Source organism: Pelodiscus sinensis, chromosome 31, assembly GCF_049634645.1.
Source record: "Pelodiscus sinensis isolate JC-2024 chromosome 31, ASM4963464v1, whole genome shotgun sequence".
Lineage (NCBI taxonomy): Eukaryota > Metazoa > Chordata > Testudines > Trionychidae > Pelodiscus > Pelodiscus sinensis.
In genome coordinates this window covers 1,746,976-1,766,080 of record NC_134741.1, presented here as the reverse complement: position 1 = coordinate 1,766,080, position 19,105 = coordinate 1,746,976, and the positions used below count along the sequence as shown (strand labels likewise).

The 19,105-nt window shown below is 49.6% G+C and overlaps 1 protein-coding gene across 5 annotated transcripts in view; it reads right to left on the bottom strand.

The window, feature by feature from the left end:
- Window positions 1-211: 211 nt before the first annotated feature.
- The window catches only part of LOC102457762 (uncharacterized), a 27,422-nt gene continuing 8,528 nt past the window's right edge, over window positions 212-19,105 (bottom strand). For 4 of the 5 annotated variants that reach the window (XM_075913062.1, XM_075913061.1, XM_014569464.3 and 1 more), the window contains 2 exons: window positions 17,559-17,672; window positions 212-3,317 (listed from right to left, as the gene is read on the bottom strand). In XM_075913062.1, coding sequence (XP_075769177.1) covers window positions 1,375-3,317; window positions 17,559-17,672 — 2,057 coding nt within the window. In that variant the 3' untranslated portion in view covers window positions 212-1,374. The remainder of the gene's footprint in view (window positions 3,318-17,558; window positions 17,673-19,105) is intronic. The other variant, XM_075913060.1, reaches the window with a different exon arrangement.

Sequence of the window (19,105 nt, the reverse complement as noted above, 5' to 3'; positions counted from 1 at the left end):
GGAGAACAGTTCTCTCTAACCCTCTATATTCTTGTCACTTTTGAAGGCATCAATCATGTCAATGTTGATTGTGCCAATTATTATTTTTCTCCCTGTGGAAGTTATTTCTCTCAATCTCACACACACACGTTCGCTGTGCAGAGGCAACTAAAATGTTTTTAATGGATATTGATTATTTTGTATTGATGCTAAATCAATATGCAATCATCAGGACATATTAAAGAGATTTTATTATGATTCACATGGATCTAAAGCAAGAAAATACTCTAAGAAATATAATAAGTAATTAGATTATGTCCTACACACAGTATAGTAATGTAGACCGAAGAAAAAGAGCTGGATGAAATTTTTTGGTGCTATCCCTAAATTTACCTTCTAAATGTCATTCACTTGCAGCTACAGAATGAGCTTTAGGATCAATGGTGGGGGGACGATGACAATGCATTCATTTTTTATCCTTTACAAATTACTACACTGACTGGATTAGACTAGGAGGAAAATGCAGGGGGGATGAAGGGGACACTGCAAAAGTTAGGGGAAAAGGAGGCACAATGCAGGGTTGGTGGTAAAAGGTGCACAGGATGAGGGTGCAGTGGATAGGGAGCCCATGGATGCAGGAACAGTGGAGCAAGGGTGGGTGGGAATGACACTGAGTTTCAAGCTGGGTAGTTTTCAAGGTGTGTGTGTGTGTGTGTGTGTGTGTGTGTGTGTGTGTGTGTGTGTGTGTGTGTGTGTGTGTGTGCGTGCGCCTGCAGGGTCATGCATCTTATTAACTATCCCCTGTTTTAGTATTTTTCTTCCATAACCATTTAAATTGTGTGTGGGTGTATTTAGAATGTGTGTGTGGGTGTTTGTGTGAGAAAAAATATTCTCAGTAACTGGTGGGTGCCATGGTGGCACACATCTGAACAAGCACACAGGATATCACTCGGTGTACAAGAAAAAATGTGCTCTATTCATGGATGGAAAATCATAGAGGGAATACTGGCTGAGGGCTCAAGCTGGGGATGTGATCTCAAAGATGGAGGGGACTGACATCTAGGCCACTGAAAGGATACATTCTGGAGAGAAAACTCCCACAAGCTCTCTCCGCCTCAGCTCAGGTACTACTGTGAAGGGGGAGAGGGGAGACATACCTTTCCCTACCATGGCAGCTCTGGGGCTGGGGCCACTGCAGGTCTGGGCCATGGTTGAGACCAGTGGGAGAGATCTCTCTCCCCACAAATGGCCTATAAGCTTGCATGACAATTAATGGGCTGTGGCACAGCCTCCTGGGCATACAGCTTAAAGGGAACTCAGGTTATAGGTTTCTCCCCTCTGTGGGTTCTCCAATAGCTAACAAGACTTGAGCTCTGACTGACGCTTTCCCCATAGTCAGAGCAGCAGAATGATTTCTCCTTTGTGGGTTGTCTCATGTTTAACAAAGTTTGACCTCTGTTTGAAGCCTTTTCTGCAATCAGAGCTAGGAGGTGACTCTCTTGTATGTATTATCTCATGGTTAGTAAGGCAGAAGCACCGATTAAAGCTTTCCCTGCAGTCAGAGCACCTGAAGGATTTCTCTCCTGTGTGGGTTCTCCTATGTCTAACAAGGTGTGAGCGTCTACTGAAGCTTTTCCTGCAGTCAGAGCAAGAGAAGGGTTTCTCTCCTGTGTGGGTTCTTCTGTGTTTAACAAGGTTTGAACTTGTACTGAAGCTTTTCCCACAGTCAGAGCAGCTGAAGGGTTTCTCTCCTGTATGGGTTCTCTTATGGTGAACAAGGTCCGAGCTCCCCCTGAAGCTTTTCCCACAGTCAGAGCAAGTGAAAGGTTTCTCTCCTGTGTGGGTTTTCCTATGTCTAACAAGGTGTGACTTACATTTGTAGCTGTTCCCACAGTCAGAACAATTGAAAGGTTTCTCTCCTGTGTGGTACTTCTTGTGTTTAAGAAGCTCGGAGCTTTCCCTGAAGCTTTTCCCGCAGTCAGAGCAGCTGAAGGGCTTCTCCCCTGTGTGGGTTCTCCTATGGATAACGAAGTATGATCTCTGATAGAAGCTTTTCCCGCAGTCAGAGCAGGTGAAGGGTTTCTCCCCTGTGTGGGTTCTGCAATGGATAGCAAGGTATGACTTGCATTTGTAGCTTTTCCCGCAGTCAGAGCAATTGAAAGGTTTCTCCCCTGTGTGGGTCCTCCTATGAGTAGTTAGATGTGAACTTCTACTGAAGCGTTTCCCACAGTCAGAGCAGGTGAAGGGTTTCTCCCCAGTATGGGTTCTCCTATGTAAAACAAGGCTTGAGCTCTCCATGAAGCTTTTCCCACAGTCAGAGCAACTGAAAGGTTTCTCTCCTGTATGGGTTCTCCTATGGGTAACAAGGTGTGAGCTTCTACTGAAGTTTTTCCCACAGTCAGAGCAATTGAAAGGTTTCTCTCCTGTGTGGGTCCTCCTGTGTTTAACAAGGTTTGAACTCGTACTGAAGTTTTTCCCACAGTCAGAGCAGCTGAAAGGTTTCTCCCCTGTGTGGGTTCTTCTATGTGCAACAAGTCTTGAACTTTCACTGAAGCTTTTCCCGCAATCACAGCAGCTGAAGGGTTTTCTCCCAGTGTGAATTCTCCTATGGTGAACAAGGTCTGAGCTCCCCATAAAGATTTTCCCACAGTCAGTGCATGTGAAAGTTCTCTCTCCTGTGTGGATCCTACTGTGTTTAACAAGGTGTGAATTCTGACGGAAGCTTTTCCCACAGTCAGGGCAGCTGAAGGGTTTCTCCCCTGTGTGAATTCTCCTATGTCTAACAAGGGCTGAACTGTCACTGAAGCTATTTCCACAGTCAGAGCAATTGAAAGGTTTCTCTCCTGTGTGTATTCTCCTGTGTTTAACAAGCTGTGAATTCTGACGGAAGCTTTTCCCACAGTCAGAGCAGTTATGGGGTATCTCTTTTGTATGTATTATCTGATTGTGCTTAAGGTGTGAGTGCTGGCTGAAGCTTTTCTCAGAGCCAGAGGAACATTTCAAGAGCTTCTCTAGTGTGTGGGCTCTTCCATGTTCAATAAGAGTTTCACAGTCACTGCAAGTGCACTGTGACTGTTGATGGGGGATTTTCTGTTGAATGGTTTCTATGTTTCTTTTCTCCCCTCTGCTCCTGTGACTGGAATTACTCTGTCCCTCTCCTGGATAGTTTTCCTGCTGCCTTTCTGGACTATGCTGACTCTCACAGCTCTCTCCCTGCTCACGTATCTGGGAAACATGCCCTTCAGATCTTCCCAGTAACATCCCACATGGAGCCATTTGTTCCAGTCCTTCCAGCTGAAGACTCTTCTCATGGTTCTTAGTCAGCGCCCCATCACCTGCTGGGATAGACAAAGAATCCAGACAGGAGTTATTCTCCACGATGAGCTGAAAGAAAACTCTGAAAGAGGAATAGAAAAGGGGACACACTCAAATAATGCTGGAATTATCATGAGCTGAGTTTATCCTCCTTCTTCATGACCCTTTTACAGAGGAGAGAACCAAGCCTTCCCCCAGCCACCATGCTTTGGCTGGAGATGAAGACAGGCTGAAGAGTCAGTTAGACTTGTGTAGCAGCCTGAGAACAGTTTCATGTAGGGCAGATATGCGGGGAGCTGGATATGTGGCTTTTATGTTCCCTGAGTCGGCTGTTAAAGACTAGAGACAGCCAGCCACACCCAAAGCCTATCTGGCATCAGCCTGACGGGAGGACTAATTGGAACACCTGCAGTCATTTAAGGTGGATGTGTGCACTATACAAAAACTTCCCCAGGCAAGGCTAGAAAAAAAGAGAAAAGGGACAGACTAGAGGAGAAGGTAGCAGCCCAGAGTAAGAAAACACACCCGAGTGAGTTCACATGAAGGTTTGCTCCGTGATATCAGGCACGAGGTACTGCAGAAGGGGTTGGGAGGTGGCCCAGGGAGAGGCTGCTGCTCAGGGGCCAATGGCCAAGCTACACAGCCTGCTCAGGGCCGCCCCCCTCCTATAGGGCCTTCGGCCAGAACCCAGAGCAAGTGGGTGATACGGGGTTCCCCCCAACCCTCCCCTCTGGCTGGAAGGGCTAGCAGGGACTGGAGAAAGGACACTAGACTGGCCAATGATGAAACTGGCTCTGGTAGCAGGATACCCTTGCCTTCGTGGCAGTAATTAGGGACACTGTAAGCCTCTGAGGCCCATAAGAACCTGCCAGGAAGCACAGAACCCACAGGGCTTAGCCCAGACTTTGCCACAACTGGTGTCAGGGCTGGGATTGGTTCATAGCACGGTGGGGTAGTCTGCAACTCCCCCCTCAAAAAAAAAAGAAGTTGGAAGGAGAAAGGGGAACACACTGCTGGGCTTGTGGCTCTCACTCTCACACTCACTGCAGTGTCCAAATAGGTGAAGGGTTCACATCAGAGCACCATGGAAGTCTTAGTGAAGGCCTTAGTGCAGGCCACAGCAGTCCAGCAGGTGGCCACCTGTGTGCAAGGGCAGGCCATGCAGAAAGCCACCAGGCTACAACAGGAGATAAACCAGTTGCTCCTGAACCAGGCAGCAGCAGATCGAGCTCTTCTCCAGGAAGTGGTGGACTGGTTGAGTGTACTCACTGACTGGCCCTGAAGTAGGGGATTCGGCAACAGTGAGAGCTGCTAATTGCCTACCCAAGATGACCCAGGGAGACGACGTTAGAGGCATATCTCCTGGCTTTTGAATGGGCTGCCCACTGTGAGGCATGGCCAGAGGGGCAATGGGCCAGAATACTCACACTGTTCCTCTGCGGGAAAGCTCAGAGAGCCTACTATGATCTGCCAGCTGAGGTGCCAGCTGACTACCCCCGGCTGAAGGAGGAGATCCTGGCCCATGCAGGGGTAACTGTTGCAGCTAGAGCCCAGAAATACCAGGAGGGAAAACCCCTAAGTGCCCAGCTGTTTGAGTGGGTACATCTTGCCCGGAAGTGGCTGCGCCCTGATGTACACAGCCCAGATGAGATCCTGGAGACCCTCATGAGTAACCAGTTCACCCAAAAGTTACTGCCAGATCTTTGCTTGTGGGTAGGTCAACATGACCCCTCTACTTTCAAAGAAGCAATCATGCTGGTAGAGAGACAGCTGGCTGCCAAGGGACTGGCCTGGCCTCCTATGGAGAATGAACTACAAGGTAAAAGACTGAAACTGTCCCTACAGGATAAAGTGCCCCGTGGTCCCAGGGACCCAAGACGGGGGGGTAGGGGGGGAAGGGATGGAAACCCAAGGTCCATGTGGGGAGGAAAAGAATCCTGAGGCCAAACCCTTCTCCTCTGTTCCTGAGAGAAGAGACTACCAATGCTATGGATGTGGGGAATGGGGCCATATTGCAGCTCAGTACCCCAATGTCGAGGAGCCTATGCAGTGTAACCTTGGGGCCAGCGTCCCTGCTTAGACTGGTGGGAGTGGCAGCCACCCCACACAACTATACCCAGTATTGATCGGCAGGGACTTTCCAGGGCTTAGGGGCTTACTTTCCCTTCAGGAGCAGGAACCTGGGGAGCCCCCTGATTCAGGGGTGGCCTACTCCAAAGTGCTTTCTCCCCCCATGTTTGCGGAATGGGCCCAAGAACTCTTTTCTATCCCCGGAAAAGACAAGAAAACAAGGAAACAAGGAGGATGGCCAAGGCTTTAGGCACGCACATTCTGCCCCAGGCCAGAAGGGATGCTTGTGTGGACCAAGATACACAAGTGATGCTAGGGGAATGCTCTGAGACTCAGGAGGGGAAGAGCCCTGAGGGGCCTGTAGCAAGGGACACCGAGAAAGTGGAGGATCTTGGGCCTAATGAACCAGGGCCAGCTGAAGAGATTGAAGGAGATTCCCCAGGGAGTTGAGTTGCTCAACCCAGGGAGGGCAACTTTTGGATAAGACCAGGCAGAGGATCCTAGGTATGAAAATGTGAGAAAAGAAGTAGTTGAAATAGACAGGGTACCTGTAGCAAGGAAAACCCGGGGGCCTGGTCCCTATTTCATACTCAAGAAGAACCTCCTATACCGTGTGGCCAACATACAGGGGCAGGAGGTTTATCAGCTCTTGGCCCCCCAAAAGCACCAGTGGGCTATTCTGGACCTGGCCCATAGCCACTTATTCGGAGGGCATCTGGGGGTGGAGAAGACCCAGGCACAAATCCCGCACCGGTTCTTCTGGCCAGGGGTGTATGAGGACGTCCAGAGATACTGCACCTCCTGTCCTGAGGGCCAGTAGCATAGCCCTCACCCTCACCTAAGGGCCCCACTAGTGCCATTACCGATCATAAATGTGCCATTTGAAAAAATTGCGATGGACGTGGTGGGGCCACTGGAGAAAATGACTTGGGGTCACCAATACATACTGGTTGTCCTCAACTACGCTACTAGATACCCGGAGGTTGTTCCACTACAAAACATGGTCTCCCGGACCATCGAAAAAGAGTTGGTGGCGATTTTTACCCGGGTGGGGTTCCCAAAGGAGATCCTTACTGATCAAGGGACTCCTTTCACATCCAAGCAGATGAAGGACTTGTGTTCTCTGCTGCATGTCCAGACTTTGTATACATCGGTTTACCACCCCCAGACTGATGGGCTGATGAAAAGATTGAACCAGACCCTGAAAACCATGATTAGAAAGGTGGTGAGCACAGATGGGAAAGATTGGGACCTGCTGCTGCCCTATCTCATGTTTGCAATTCGAAAGGTGTCCCGGGCATCTACCAGATTCTCCCCCATTCAAGCTACTATATGGGCGGCACCCCTATGGCATCTTGGATCTTGCCAAAGAGGGCTGGGAAAAAGAATTAGCTGAGGGGAAGACATAGTGGACTATGTACTGCTAGTGAGGGATCGCATATCCCGAGTTACCCCAATTGTGAGGGAGCATATGGAGAAGGCACAAGAAGCCCAGTGCACTTGCTATAACCACCAGGCCAAAGTTCGGCAGTTCCAGCCGGGGGACCGGGTGCTAGTACCCACTACTGAAAGCAAATTATTAGCAGAGTGGCAAGGTCCGTATGAGGTGATTGAAGAGAAGTAAATTATAAAGTCCAGCAACCAGGGCACCAAAAACAAGAGCAAATTTATCACATAAACATACTGAAGCCCTGGAAAGACCGTGAGGCTTGTGTGGTTGCTCAGAGGGAACCAGTCCTCCCAACAGAAGCCCAGGCATCCCAAGATAGGCCCTGAGTTGTCACCCAAGCAGAAAAAGGAAGTAATGGAAATGATTCTCAGAAACCAAGATGTTTTCTCCATGAAATCAAGCCGAACATCAGAGGCTGTCCACCATATCACCACCAGTACCTTGGGCCAAGTAATCTTGAGACCCTTTTGGGTGGCAAAAAGAGACGAGATCAGATCAGAAGTAGAAAAGATACTGTTGATGGGGGTTATAGAGGAATCTTATAGTCAGTGGTCCAGCCTGATAGTTCTAGTTCCTAAACCTGATCGTACCACCTGTTTCTGCAACTTCAGAAGACAATGAGATCTCCCACTTTGATGCCTATCCTATTCCCCGCACCAATGAATTAGTTGATCAGCTAGGTGACGCTTGATATCTGACCACATTAGACCTAACTAAGGGGTACTGGCAAATTCCCCTTGCAGAAGATGCTAAGGCACCCCTGGCTTGAAGGTCCTCGAAGGCTTGGAGTTCCTTCCAGAGTTCAGGGAGGGGATAAGGAAAAGGAGGGTTATGAGAAAGGGAAGGAAGAGGTGGGGGATTAGGGAAAAGACAAGGATGGGGGGGAGCAGGAAGAGTGGTGGGAAGTTCAATTGGGAGGGGGTTTGAACAGGGAGCAGGAGTGGGGCAGAGGTTAGAAGAGGGAGCAGGGTGAGAAGCCTCAGTGGAGGAGGTGCCGGGATGCAGTGCCTCCTCACCGGGCAGTGAATCGGTGGCAGCAGTAGGGGTAGTTCTAGTCTCCCCAGCACCGGGCTCCAGTGCCACAGAGAGTGCAGCACCAGAGGCCTCAGCGCCGGGGGTGATGGACAGTGACGGGAACTCCCTCCTGCTGAGAGCCTCCAGGGTTTCGGTAGCCATGGCCAAAGTGCTGCTGATGGCCGGGCAGATGGTCAGACCGTGGGGCAACTCAGAGGCAAGGAGAAGGGAAAGCAGCGGGTCGGAAGGAGAAGGAGAGGTCAGTTGTTGTCCCTCCAGGACATGATGATCCCCCCTCTGAGGCAGCAGGGATTAATCCCAAAGCCTCCACCTCCTGAGAGAGGAAGGTGAGCCTGCTGCCCGCCAGGTGGTGATCTTTGTCGGTGGCAAGGTCAGCGGCTGCCCCCTCAGTGGAGGTGTGAACAGTGGGAGCATCCTCCTTGGACGCCCCCTCTTGCACGGACCCCGGGAAAGAGGTGTTCACCCCTCCCGCAACCACCGTGGTGACCTCGACTGCCACAAGGAGCTGTGAAGCGTCTGGGGACTCAGAGGAAGTAACAGCTCCAGCGTCCACCCCTATAGGTGCAGGGAGGTTGTCCTCTCCCTCAATAGGGAGATAGCTGCAGCGGCACAGGAGCCAAGCAAACAGAGCTGTAAACAGGGGAGTTTGTAAAGGGAGTTTGGATTGTGGGACTTGTTTGGAGTTTGTTTTTGCTGTGGAGGGGGTGTTTTGGTTAGTTTTTGTGTTCACCGGACTAATAGGTTTTGGTGAGAAAGTAGATAAAACACAGAGGCATTAGTGGCCATGGCCCAAGTAGAAGCAAACACAAGGAGAATGATTGGATGTGGTAGCTGCGGTATGTAAATGATTCTGGAGGGGGTATCTGAAAAGAGTTTTGTTTGCATGAAGTGCCGCCTGATGGAAGAAAAGATCTGAGGACTGGAGATGCAGGTGGAAACTCTGGTTGAGTTTAGAAGGGGGTTTGAGCAGATGATGGGGCAAAGGCATGACGTGGCTGAAGGGGAAAGTTTAGATATGCAGATGGAAGCAGGATCAAGGGCCTCAGAGGGGGGACTGCTGGGCGAAGAAAATGGACAGTGGAAGCATGTGACTCAGAGAACCAGGCAGAGGAAAAGATGGGTCAGTGAAGGAAAAATAGAGCTCAAGAACAGGTATGTGGAGCTGGAGAATGAAGAAGGGGTACAGCAGGTAGATAATGAAGATGGAAGGGTGAGGAAGAAGAGAAGAGTGGCTAGTCCAATAGATAAAGGGGAAGACTTAATGGAGACAACACCAATAATGAGCATTAGGAGGATACAGGATGGGTTAAAGAGGATTACAAGGGAAAATAGGAATGGCAAGGACTTGCAGCCAGAGGAAGCTAGAGATAGACCAGAGAATTTCACTGTCACTAGGAAAAGGCAGGTCTATGTGATTGGGGACTCCTTATTGAGAAGAATAGATAGGCCTGTAACCAGAGCTGATCCAGAGAATAGAAGGGTGTGCTGTCTGCCAGGTGCTAAGATACAAGATGTGGAACTGAGGTTGAAGAGGATTATTAAGGGAGCAGGAAGGAATCCATTGATCATCCTTCATGTAGGAACAAATGATACGGCTAGATTCTCGCTGGAACGAATTAAGGGGAACTATGCTAGGCTGGGGAGGATGCTCAAGGAAATTGAGGCTCAGGTGATCTTTAGTGGGATTCTGCCTGTTCCTAGAAAAGGGCAACTAAGATGTGACAGGATTATGATGATCAATAGATGGCTTAGGCAGTGGTGCTATAAACAGGGCTGTGGGATGTATGGTCACTGGGAGGCATTTATGGACAGAGGACTGTTCTCTAGGGATGGACTTCACCTAAGTAGGGAGGGAAATAGACTTCTAGGATGGAGGCTGGCTCAACTGATAGAGGGTATGTCTACACTACAAAGTTAGTTCGAACTAACGGACGTTAGTTCGAACTAACTTTGATAGGCGCTACACTAGCGCCCCGCTAGTTCGAATTTAATTCGAACTAGCGGAGCGCTTAGTTCGAACTAGGAAAACCTCATTTTACAAGAATTAAGCCTAGTTTGAACTAGCTAGTTCGAATTAAGGGGTGTGTAGCCCCTTAATTCGAACTAGTGGGAGGCTAGCCCTCCCCAGGTTTCCCTGGTGGCCATTCTGGCCAACACCAGGAAAACTCGTCTGCCCCCCTCCCGGCCCCGGACCTCTTAAAGGGGCACAGGCTGGCTACGGTGCCCGTGCCAGGTGCAAGCCTGCCAGCACCCAGCCAGCAGACCCTGCACCTGGCACGGATCGAGCCACCCACCCGATGCCCCCCAGTCCTCCCCCTCTTCCCGGAACCAGGCTGGCGGTTCCCGGGAGCCTGCCCAGGACCGCAAGAGGTGGGCACCCGCCTGGGCTAGTGCAGACATCGTGGACCTTGTCCACGACCTCCGCACTAGGCACAGGAAAGTGGCCGGCTAGGGCAAGAGAGCTGCCAGCCTGGCCACCCAAGAGCAGGTGTGCATGAAAATCAAGGTAGTCCACTGAGACCCCCGACCCTGACCCCTGAGCTTACAATGGCCGTACTAGGTCAGACCAAAGGTCCATCTAGCCCAGTAGCCTGTCTGCCGACAGCGGCCAACCCTAGGGACCCTGGAGGGGATGGACTGAAGACAGTGACCAAGCCATTTGTCTCGTGCCATCCCTCTCCAGTCTTCCACAAACCTTGGGCAGGGACACCACTCCTACCCCCTGGCTAATAGCACTCCATGGACCCTACCTCCATGACTTGATCTCACTTCCCTTTAAACTCTGTTCAAGTTCTAGCCTTCACAGCCTACTGCAGCAAGGAGTTCCACAGGTTGACTCTTTGCTTTGTGAAGAACAACTTTCTGTTACTAGTTTGAAGCCTGCTACCCATTCCTTTCCTTTGGTGTCCTCTAGTCCTTCTTTATGGGAACTAATGAGGAACTTTTCTGTATGCACCCTCACCACCCAACTCCTGCTTTTAGAGACCTCTATCCTGTCCCCCCTCTGTCTCCTCTTTTCTAAGCTGAAAAGTCCCAGTCTCTTTAGCCTCTCTTCATATGGGACTTGTTCCCAACCCCTGATCATTTTAGTTGCCCTCCCCTCTCCCACCCTCTCTCTTCCCCTCTCCCACCTCCTTTTCCCAGTCTCCCCCAGTTTTGTTCAATAAAGACAGATTCCATTTTTGAACACAATTGTCCTTTATTTTGTACATCAAGAAGAGGGGCTAGGGAAGGGTAAGTGGAAGGAGGTGAGGGAGGAATGGGTTACGCGCCCCTGATGGGGAGGACTGGGCTGGCTCTGTGGGCTTCTGGGGGTGGAAGCTCCCCTGCAGCCCCCCAATTTCCCCCTCTCCCCAGATGGCAGCCTGCGGCAAGTGCAGCCGGGCTGATGGCCGAGTGCTGTGATGTGCCCAGTGTGGGTACTCCGGGCAATCCAAGCCAGGACTGCTTTGCTAGCAGGGCACCCCTGAGAACTGTCTGTCCAGGGTGGGGGTCGGGACCCTTTAAGCACAGCCCTCAGCTAGCCTGAGACAGCAGCTCCACGCTTTAAGTCCTCCTCTGATGCTCTGCCGGCACTGCTTCCGGCCATCCTTAAGCCTGGTTCAGGGTCCACTTAATGTGGACATGCTAGTTCGAATTAGCAAAACGCTAATTCGAACTAGTTTTTTAGTCTGGATCCGTTAGTTCGAATTAGCTTAGTTCGAATTAACGCTGTAGTGTAGACGTACCCTAAGAGAGCTTTAAACTAGGAATTTGGGGAGACGGTTGGGAGATGCCCAGGTAATCTCTACGCCAGATTTTAACACTGAGAGGGAGGAAAACGAAGTAAGAAAGGATATAGCTGGGGGTTGGAGAATGAACATGAGGAAGGGTGCGGTGGATATTAGTCTAATAGGTCATATTGGAGGTATAACGTCCGTGCCAAATTGGGTAAAGAATGTGAATGAGGCCAAACAGCAAAAATTAAGATGTTTGTACACCAATGCAAGGAGCTTAGGTAACAAAAAGGAGGAACTAGAGCTATTGGTCCAGGAAGTGAAACCAGATATTATAGGAATAACAGAAACATGGTGGAATACTAGGCATGACTGGAGGTACTGAAGGGTATGTGCTGTTTAGGAAAGACAGAAATAAGGGTAAAGGTTGTGGAGTCGCATTGTATATCAAAGATGAGGTAGATTGTAAAGAAATAAAAAGTGATGGAATAGAGAAGACAGAGTCTGTTTGGGCAAAAATCACATTGGGGAAGGAAACTATCAGATCCTCCCCTGGGATAGTGCTTGGGGTATGTTATAGACCACCAGGATCCAATTTGGATATGGATAGAGACCTCTTTAATGTTTTTAATGAAGTAAATACTCATGGAAACTGTGTAATCATGGGAGATTTCAACTTTCCAGATATAGACTGGAGAACAAGTGCTAGTAATAATAATAGGGCTCAGATTTTCCTAGATGTGATAGCTGATGAATTCCTTCATCAAGTAGTTGCTGAACCAACAAGGGGGGATGCTATTTTAGATTTGGTTTTGGTGAGTAGCGAGGACCTCATAGATGAAATGGTTGTAGGAGACAACCTTGGCTCGAGTGATCGTGAGCTAATTCAGTTCAAATTAAATGGAAGGATAAACAAAAATAAATCTGAGACTAGGGTTTTTGATTTCAAAAGGGCTAACTTTAATAAATTAAGGAAATTAGTTAGGGAAGTTGATTGGACTAAAGAAATTATGGATCTTAAAGTGGAGGAGGCCTAGAATTATTTTAAGTTAAAGTTGCAGAAGCTGTCAGAAGCCTGTATCCCTAGAAAAGGGAAAAAAATTATAGGCAGGTGTGTTAGACCAAGCTGGATGAGCAAGCATCTCAGAGAGGTGATTAAGAAAAAGCAGAAAGCATATAAGGAGTGGAAAATGGGAGGAATCAGTAAAGAAAGCTACCTTATTGAGGTTAGAGCATGTAGGGACAAAGTGAGAAAGGCTAAAAGTCAAGTAGAGTTGGACCTTGCAAAGGGAATTAAAACCAATAGTAAAAGGTTTTATAGCCATATAAATAGGAAAAAACACAAAAAAAGAAGAAGTAGGACCGCTAATTACTAAGGATGGAGTGGAGGTTAAGGATAATCTAGGAATGGCCCAATATTTGAACAAATACTTTGCTTCAGTCTTTAATGAGGCTAATGAAGAGCTTAGGGATAATGGTAACTTAACAAATGGGACTAAAGACATGGAGGTAGATATTACCATATCCGAGGTAAAAGCCAAACTTGAACAGCTTAATGGGAGTAAATCGGGTGGCCCAGATAATCTTCATCCAAGAATATTAAAGGAACTAGCACATGAAATTGCAAGTCAATTAGCAAAAATTTTTAATAAATCTCTAAACTCAGGGGTTGTACCATTTGACGGGAGAATTGCTAATATAGTTCCGATTTTTAAGAAAGGGAAAAAAAAGCGACCCGGGTAACTATAGGCCTGTTAGTTTGACATCTGTAGTATGTAAGATCCTGGAAAAAATTTTGAAGGAGAAAGTAGTTAAAGACATTGAAGCTAATGGCAATTGGGACAAATTACAACATAGTTTTACAAAAGGTAAATCGTGCCAAACCAACCTGATCTCCTTTATTGTTAAAGTAACAGATTTTTTAGATAAAGGAAATGCAGTGGATCTAATCTACCTCGACTTTAGTAAGGCATTTGATACAGTACCACATGGGGAATTATTGGTTAAATTGGAAAAGATAGGGATTAATATGAAAGTTGAGAGGTGGATAAGCAACTGGTTAAAGGGGAGACTACAGCGGGTCATATTATAAGGTGAACTGTTGGGTTGGAGGAAGGTTACTAGCAGAGTTCCTCAGGGATCAGTTTTGGGGCCAATTTTATTTAATCTTTTTATTGCTGATCTTGGATGACCTTGTAAATTGGAATGATAGCAATAGGATGAAATTTAATAGTGAGAAGTGTAAGGTTATGCATTTAGGGATTAATAACAAGAATTTTAGTTATAAGCTGGGGCACATCAGTTGGAAGTAACGGAGGAGGAGAAGGACCTCGGAGTCCTGGTTGATTATAGAATGACTATGAGCCACCATTGTGACATGGCCATGAAAAAGGATAATACAATCTTGGGAAGTATTAGGTGAGGTATTTCCAGTAGGGATAAGGAGGTGTTAGTGCCATTATACAAGGCATTGGTGAGACCCCATTTGGAATACTGTGTGCAGTTCTGGTCTCCCATGTTTAAGAAGGATGAATTCAAACTGGAACAGGTACGAAGAAGGGCCACTAGGATGATCCGAGGAATGGAAAACCTGTCTTATGAAAGGAGACTCAAGGAGCTTGGCTTGTTTACCTTAACCAAAAGAAGGCTGAGGGGGGACATGATTGCACTTTTTAAATATATTAAAGGGATAAATACCAAGGAGGAAGAGGAATTATTTAAGCTTAATACCAATGTGGACACAAGAACAAATGGATATAAGCTGGCTAGTAGGAAGTTTAGACTTGAGATTAGACAAAGGTTTCTAACCATTAGAGGAGTGAGGTTCTGGAACGGCCTTCCAAGGGAAGTAGTGGGGGCAAAAGATCTATCTGGTTTCAAGATTAAACTAGATGATTTTATGAAGGGGATGGTTTGATGAGATAACATGATCTTGGTAACTAATTGACCATTCATTATCAGTGGGAATAGGTCAATGGAGGGATGATAGGAGTTACTATAGAGAACTTTCTGGGTGTCTGGCTGATGAGTCTTGCCCACATGCTCAGGGTTTAGCTGATCGCCATATTTGGGGTCGGGAAGGAATTTTCCTCCAGGGTAGATTGGCAGAGGCCCTGGAGGTTTTTCGTCTTCCTCTGTAGCATAGGGTACAGACCACAACTAGAGTATTCTCTGCATCTTGGGGTCTTCAAAGTATTTGGAGGCTTCAATATCTGAGATATAGGTGAGAGGATTACTCTGGGAGGGGTGGGTGAGATTCTGTGGCCTGCACTGTGCAGGGGGTCAGACTAGATGATCATAATGGTCCCTTCTGACCTTAAAGTCTATGAGAGTCTAATAGGCGGGGTGGATCGCTGGGCACGCTTGCAACACCTCCCCATGGCAAGCTCCCATCCCTCGGAGGAAAAGGGCTGAGCCTGAATGGGAGAAGAGCCAAAGGACAAGGGAAGCGGTGGGAGGGCAAGGGAAGACAGAGCTTGGGCAGCAAGGGAAATGGATTTCTCCCCGAGGTAGGTCATTCCTGAGTCCCATCGCTGACCCCGCCGCCCTCTCCTCTGTGGGCCTTGCTGCTTTTGGCGGTGGCAGCAACAGCACCTGCATGCTTGTCTGGGCCCTGCGGAGCCCGAACGGGTTTGGCGATGGTCATGGTAGGAGGAGGGGCAACCCCAGGGTTCGGACCATCAGGGCCACCAGTGATGGTGGGGCCAGTGCCCTCCCGGGCGTCGGGGGTCCCAGGTGCCTCTCCGAACTGGACCAGGAGGCAGTCCCTTCGGACATGCCCCGTTGCCCAACAGAGAAAACACCGGGCCTCCCCCATGGTGTAGTACACCCGGTACCGGGCCCCTTGATGGGGCATCAGAAATGACCCTTCGAGGGCTTCTCTGCCATGTCCCGCCGGCAGTAGTTGGATTTGTACCTGCCGGTGAAAGGAGAGGACATGGCGAAGGGTAGGGTCTTTACAGCCCAGAGGAAGGGGACTCAGGACTGATAGAGGCCTCCCCAGGGTGGAGAGGAAAGGAAGTAGAGTGGCATTGGGGAGGAAGGGTGGACAAAACCACCCATATGCCCAGGTCCTCCAAAGGCTCGAGGGGAACATGAACTCCCCCCCACTGCCAAACATCTTTCCACTACCTCCTGGGCCGCGGCCTCAGACACCAAGAAGAATACCACCTTTCTGAACATCTTAGAGGCTTCCACCACGGCCGCGGGCCCCACCACCCGTGCCTCCTGGTCAGGGTGGGAAAGGGGCTGCAGCCGCTGGGGATGGAATTCCAGGAGGCGGCTTGGGAGGTGGCAGGTGGGGGGGATGGCGGCTATCTGGGCATATGACCTGCGGCCCGGGACACCGTCGCCCCCAGAGCTGGTGGAAGGAACAGGGGAGCAGGAAGGAGGGGGGGCCAAGGCCAGCACGTGGGCCGCAGCCAGGGAGCAAGCACTCGCCTCAGGTGGTTTTGCCTTCCGGGAGGGGCACTTGCCCTTCTTGGCCCTTCCTACCCCTCAGGGGAGGCTCTTCAGTGGTGACTGGAGGCGCTGCGGCAGAAGCAGTCAAGGACCCGGGGTCCTCGTCTACGTCTGCCCCCTTTAACATAGTGACGGGGGGCCCGGCAGCATCAGAGGAGGAGTTGTTTTTAGGGAGGGGTGGGGAAGGGTCAGCAGGGGTGTCACTGGACAACCCTTCCATTGTCGTCATAGATGGGGAGGGAAGACAAAAACAAACATTAAGGGAGAACCAAAAACACCAGGGGAAGGAACAAGGAGGGAAAGGGAGGGAAGGAAAGAGGTTCACTGCTCCCCCCGCTAGGCTGGAAGTGGGGTGGAGGGTGACAATTCAGAAAGGGGAATAGGAAAAAGGAGTAAGGAACATAGCCCCCAGCACAGAATGGAAAGTGTGACTCTTTTGGCTGCACTGGGGAGATGAGGGCTAAATAATCATTTAAAGGACATGGGAACAAGTGAAGCTGTGTGTGTGGGAAGAGTAACTAAAAAGGAAGGGGAAGCTCAAGCACCCAACCAAAGGAATGTGGGGGGGGGAGCCACTGGCACCCAAGAGGGTGGATGGGACAAGCAGTGGAGTGGGAAGGCAGGCAGTGAAAAGATGCCTGTTCAAGGGCAGGAGGGAGGAAGGGAGGAGTTCTTGTGCAAAAACTCTTCCACAAGAGAGCGTGTGCTTTGTTAGGCATGTGATTTTGCGCAAGAGCATCCATGCCAGTGTAGATGCTCTTTTGCGCAAGAAAGCTCTGATGGCCATTTTAACTATAGGGCTTTCTTGCACAAGAAATTCATGTTGTCTGTCTACACTGGCCTCTTCTAGAAGAGGTCCTGCGCAAGAGGGCTTATTCCTGAGCAGGAGCATCAGAGTTCTTGCGCAAGAAGCCCTGATTTTATACATTAGAACGTCAGTTTACTTGCACAAGAACATGTGACAGGCAGCAAGTTTTTGCGCAAGAGCAGCCACTTTTGCGGCAGATCGCGCCAGCGTAGACACAGCCAAGAATAAGGGAGCAGCCCAGAGCAAGAAAACATACCTGAGTGAGCTGACGTGAAAGTTTGCTCCGTGATATCAGGAACAAGGTACTGCAGGAGGGGTTGGGGAAGTGGTCCAGGGAGGGGCTGCTGCTCAGGGGGTAAGGGCCAAGCTACACGGCCTGCTCAGGACTGCCCCCCTCCTATAGGGTCCTGGACTGGAACCCGAAGAAAGGGGGTGGGACAGGGTTCCTCCCAACCCTCCCCTCTAGCTGGAAGGACCAGCAGGGACTGGAGAAAGAAGGACACTGGACTGACCAATGATGAAAGAGGCTCTGGTAGCAGGGTACCCTTGCCTTCGTGGAAGTAGTTAGGGACACTGCGAACCTCTGAGGCCCACAAGAGCCTGCCAGGAAGCGCAGGACCCACAGGGCTTAGCCCAGACTTTGCCACACTTGATGAAAACGCACAAGTGACACCTGCTATAAAGATACAGAAATTTGTTTGAGTCAATTTAGTTGATTTCTCACCTTTGTGGGTGTTGCTGATGATCTCCCCTTCCTCACAGCCCTGGGGATCTGGGACCCGCAATTCCTCTTCTCGATCCACCCAGGAGATCACATGAGCTTCAGAGACTGGAAGTCCTGTTTGGAGACCAATTAACCAAGTGCTGATCTTGTTCATTAAGGTCTGTGCTGTTATTCCTTCCAGAGCCAGGATCTGAATCTCCCACCCAGAAAGGCTCCTCCCGCACCTTGCAGAGACTGGGGTCTGGCTGGTACAAGATTCCAGGACACACTCGCCTGCAGTAAAGGTGCATGCCCCCCTGCCTCAGAGCAGCCCTGCTTATTCCCCAGAGGAGTTGAGAACTCTTCCGCACTCTCTAGGGTACAACCCAGTCCCCCTCATAGCCCGTTCAATCCCCTCAGCATCCCAGGGAAGGACAGGAACACACTACTCAGAAGGGGATTGGCAGGTCTGACACCAAGGCCCCCAGGCAGGGCTCAGACTGCAGCTGCCACATGGCAGTTCACTAGGACTTAGAAAGAAAGGACCTAGCAGAGCTCTAACTCCCCAGGGCTCTGTCCACAAAACTCCTGGCTGGGGGACTGGGCTTGCCCTGCTCTTTGGCTCAGATGGTCTACTAGAGTCAGAAGGAGGCAAAGGAAGTTGCCTGAATAGCTAAATGAATCTTTGGCTGGCTGCTTCAGACCCTGCCTATGTTCCTGACTCATGATCCCAATTGCCTGTGTCTGGGTGGGCCCTGCCAGCTGCTCACAACAGCTGCCATGCCCGTGGCCGACCAGAGCAGAGCTGGGCCATGCTGCTTCTCTGGTGCTTGTGGCTATTACACAGCTCCCCCTCTGCAGCCTCAGTCCTACTCTGCCAGCAGCAGCCTGTGTGTGGTTTCCCAGCCTTTCTCTTGTGGTGATCCTGGCCTGCCATTTGGTGCTCCTCTGGGCTGTACACAATCTACCATGTTCCCCACAGCTTTGACCTGACCCCTTCTTGGACATTCCTTTAGTGTTTGGAAAATTCCCCCCCCCCCCTATGATGTGCTAAAATTAAAACATGACCATGAGATCATTGTGCTACCACTGTTACACAACTGCAAGAAACCTTGTGCAAAGTGTTCCATGTCAATGGGAATGTTCTGATGTGATGACTATGATTATCTTGTTCATACCCATTATTTCTGAACAAGAACAGGCCAGGCTTTGGCAGAATGGTGGGGCTCTTGATACCAATTAAGCAGGCAAGCACATTCCCAAGCAGTGATGAGGGCAATCAACACTCTGATCTCTGCAGTAACTGCAAACACAGTGTCCTAAGAGATAGCTCAGGAACACATTGACCCTTGTGCACATGAGAGGGATGAGGGGATAATGGATATGGATGTTTTATTCAAACAGACAGAAGGCTAAGAGGGATAGCAACACATGGAATGCAACATGCATCTTGGTACCAGTGTCGGGGTGGAACAAGTCTCACTTTAACTATGCCCGAGGAGCTGGGACACTATCAACCTTCTCCTTGCACAATAACTTGCCCGAGCGCCTTAGCCGAATGGAGCCTG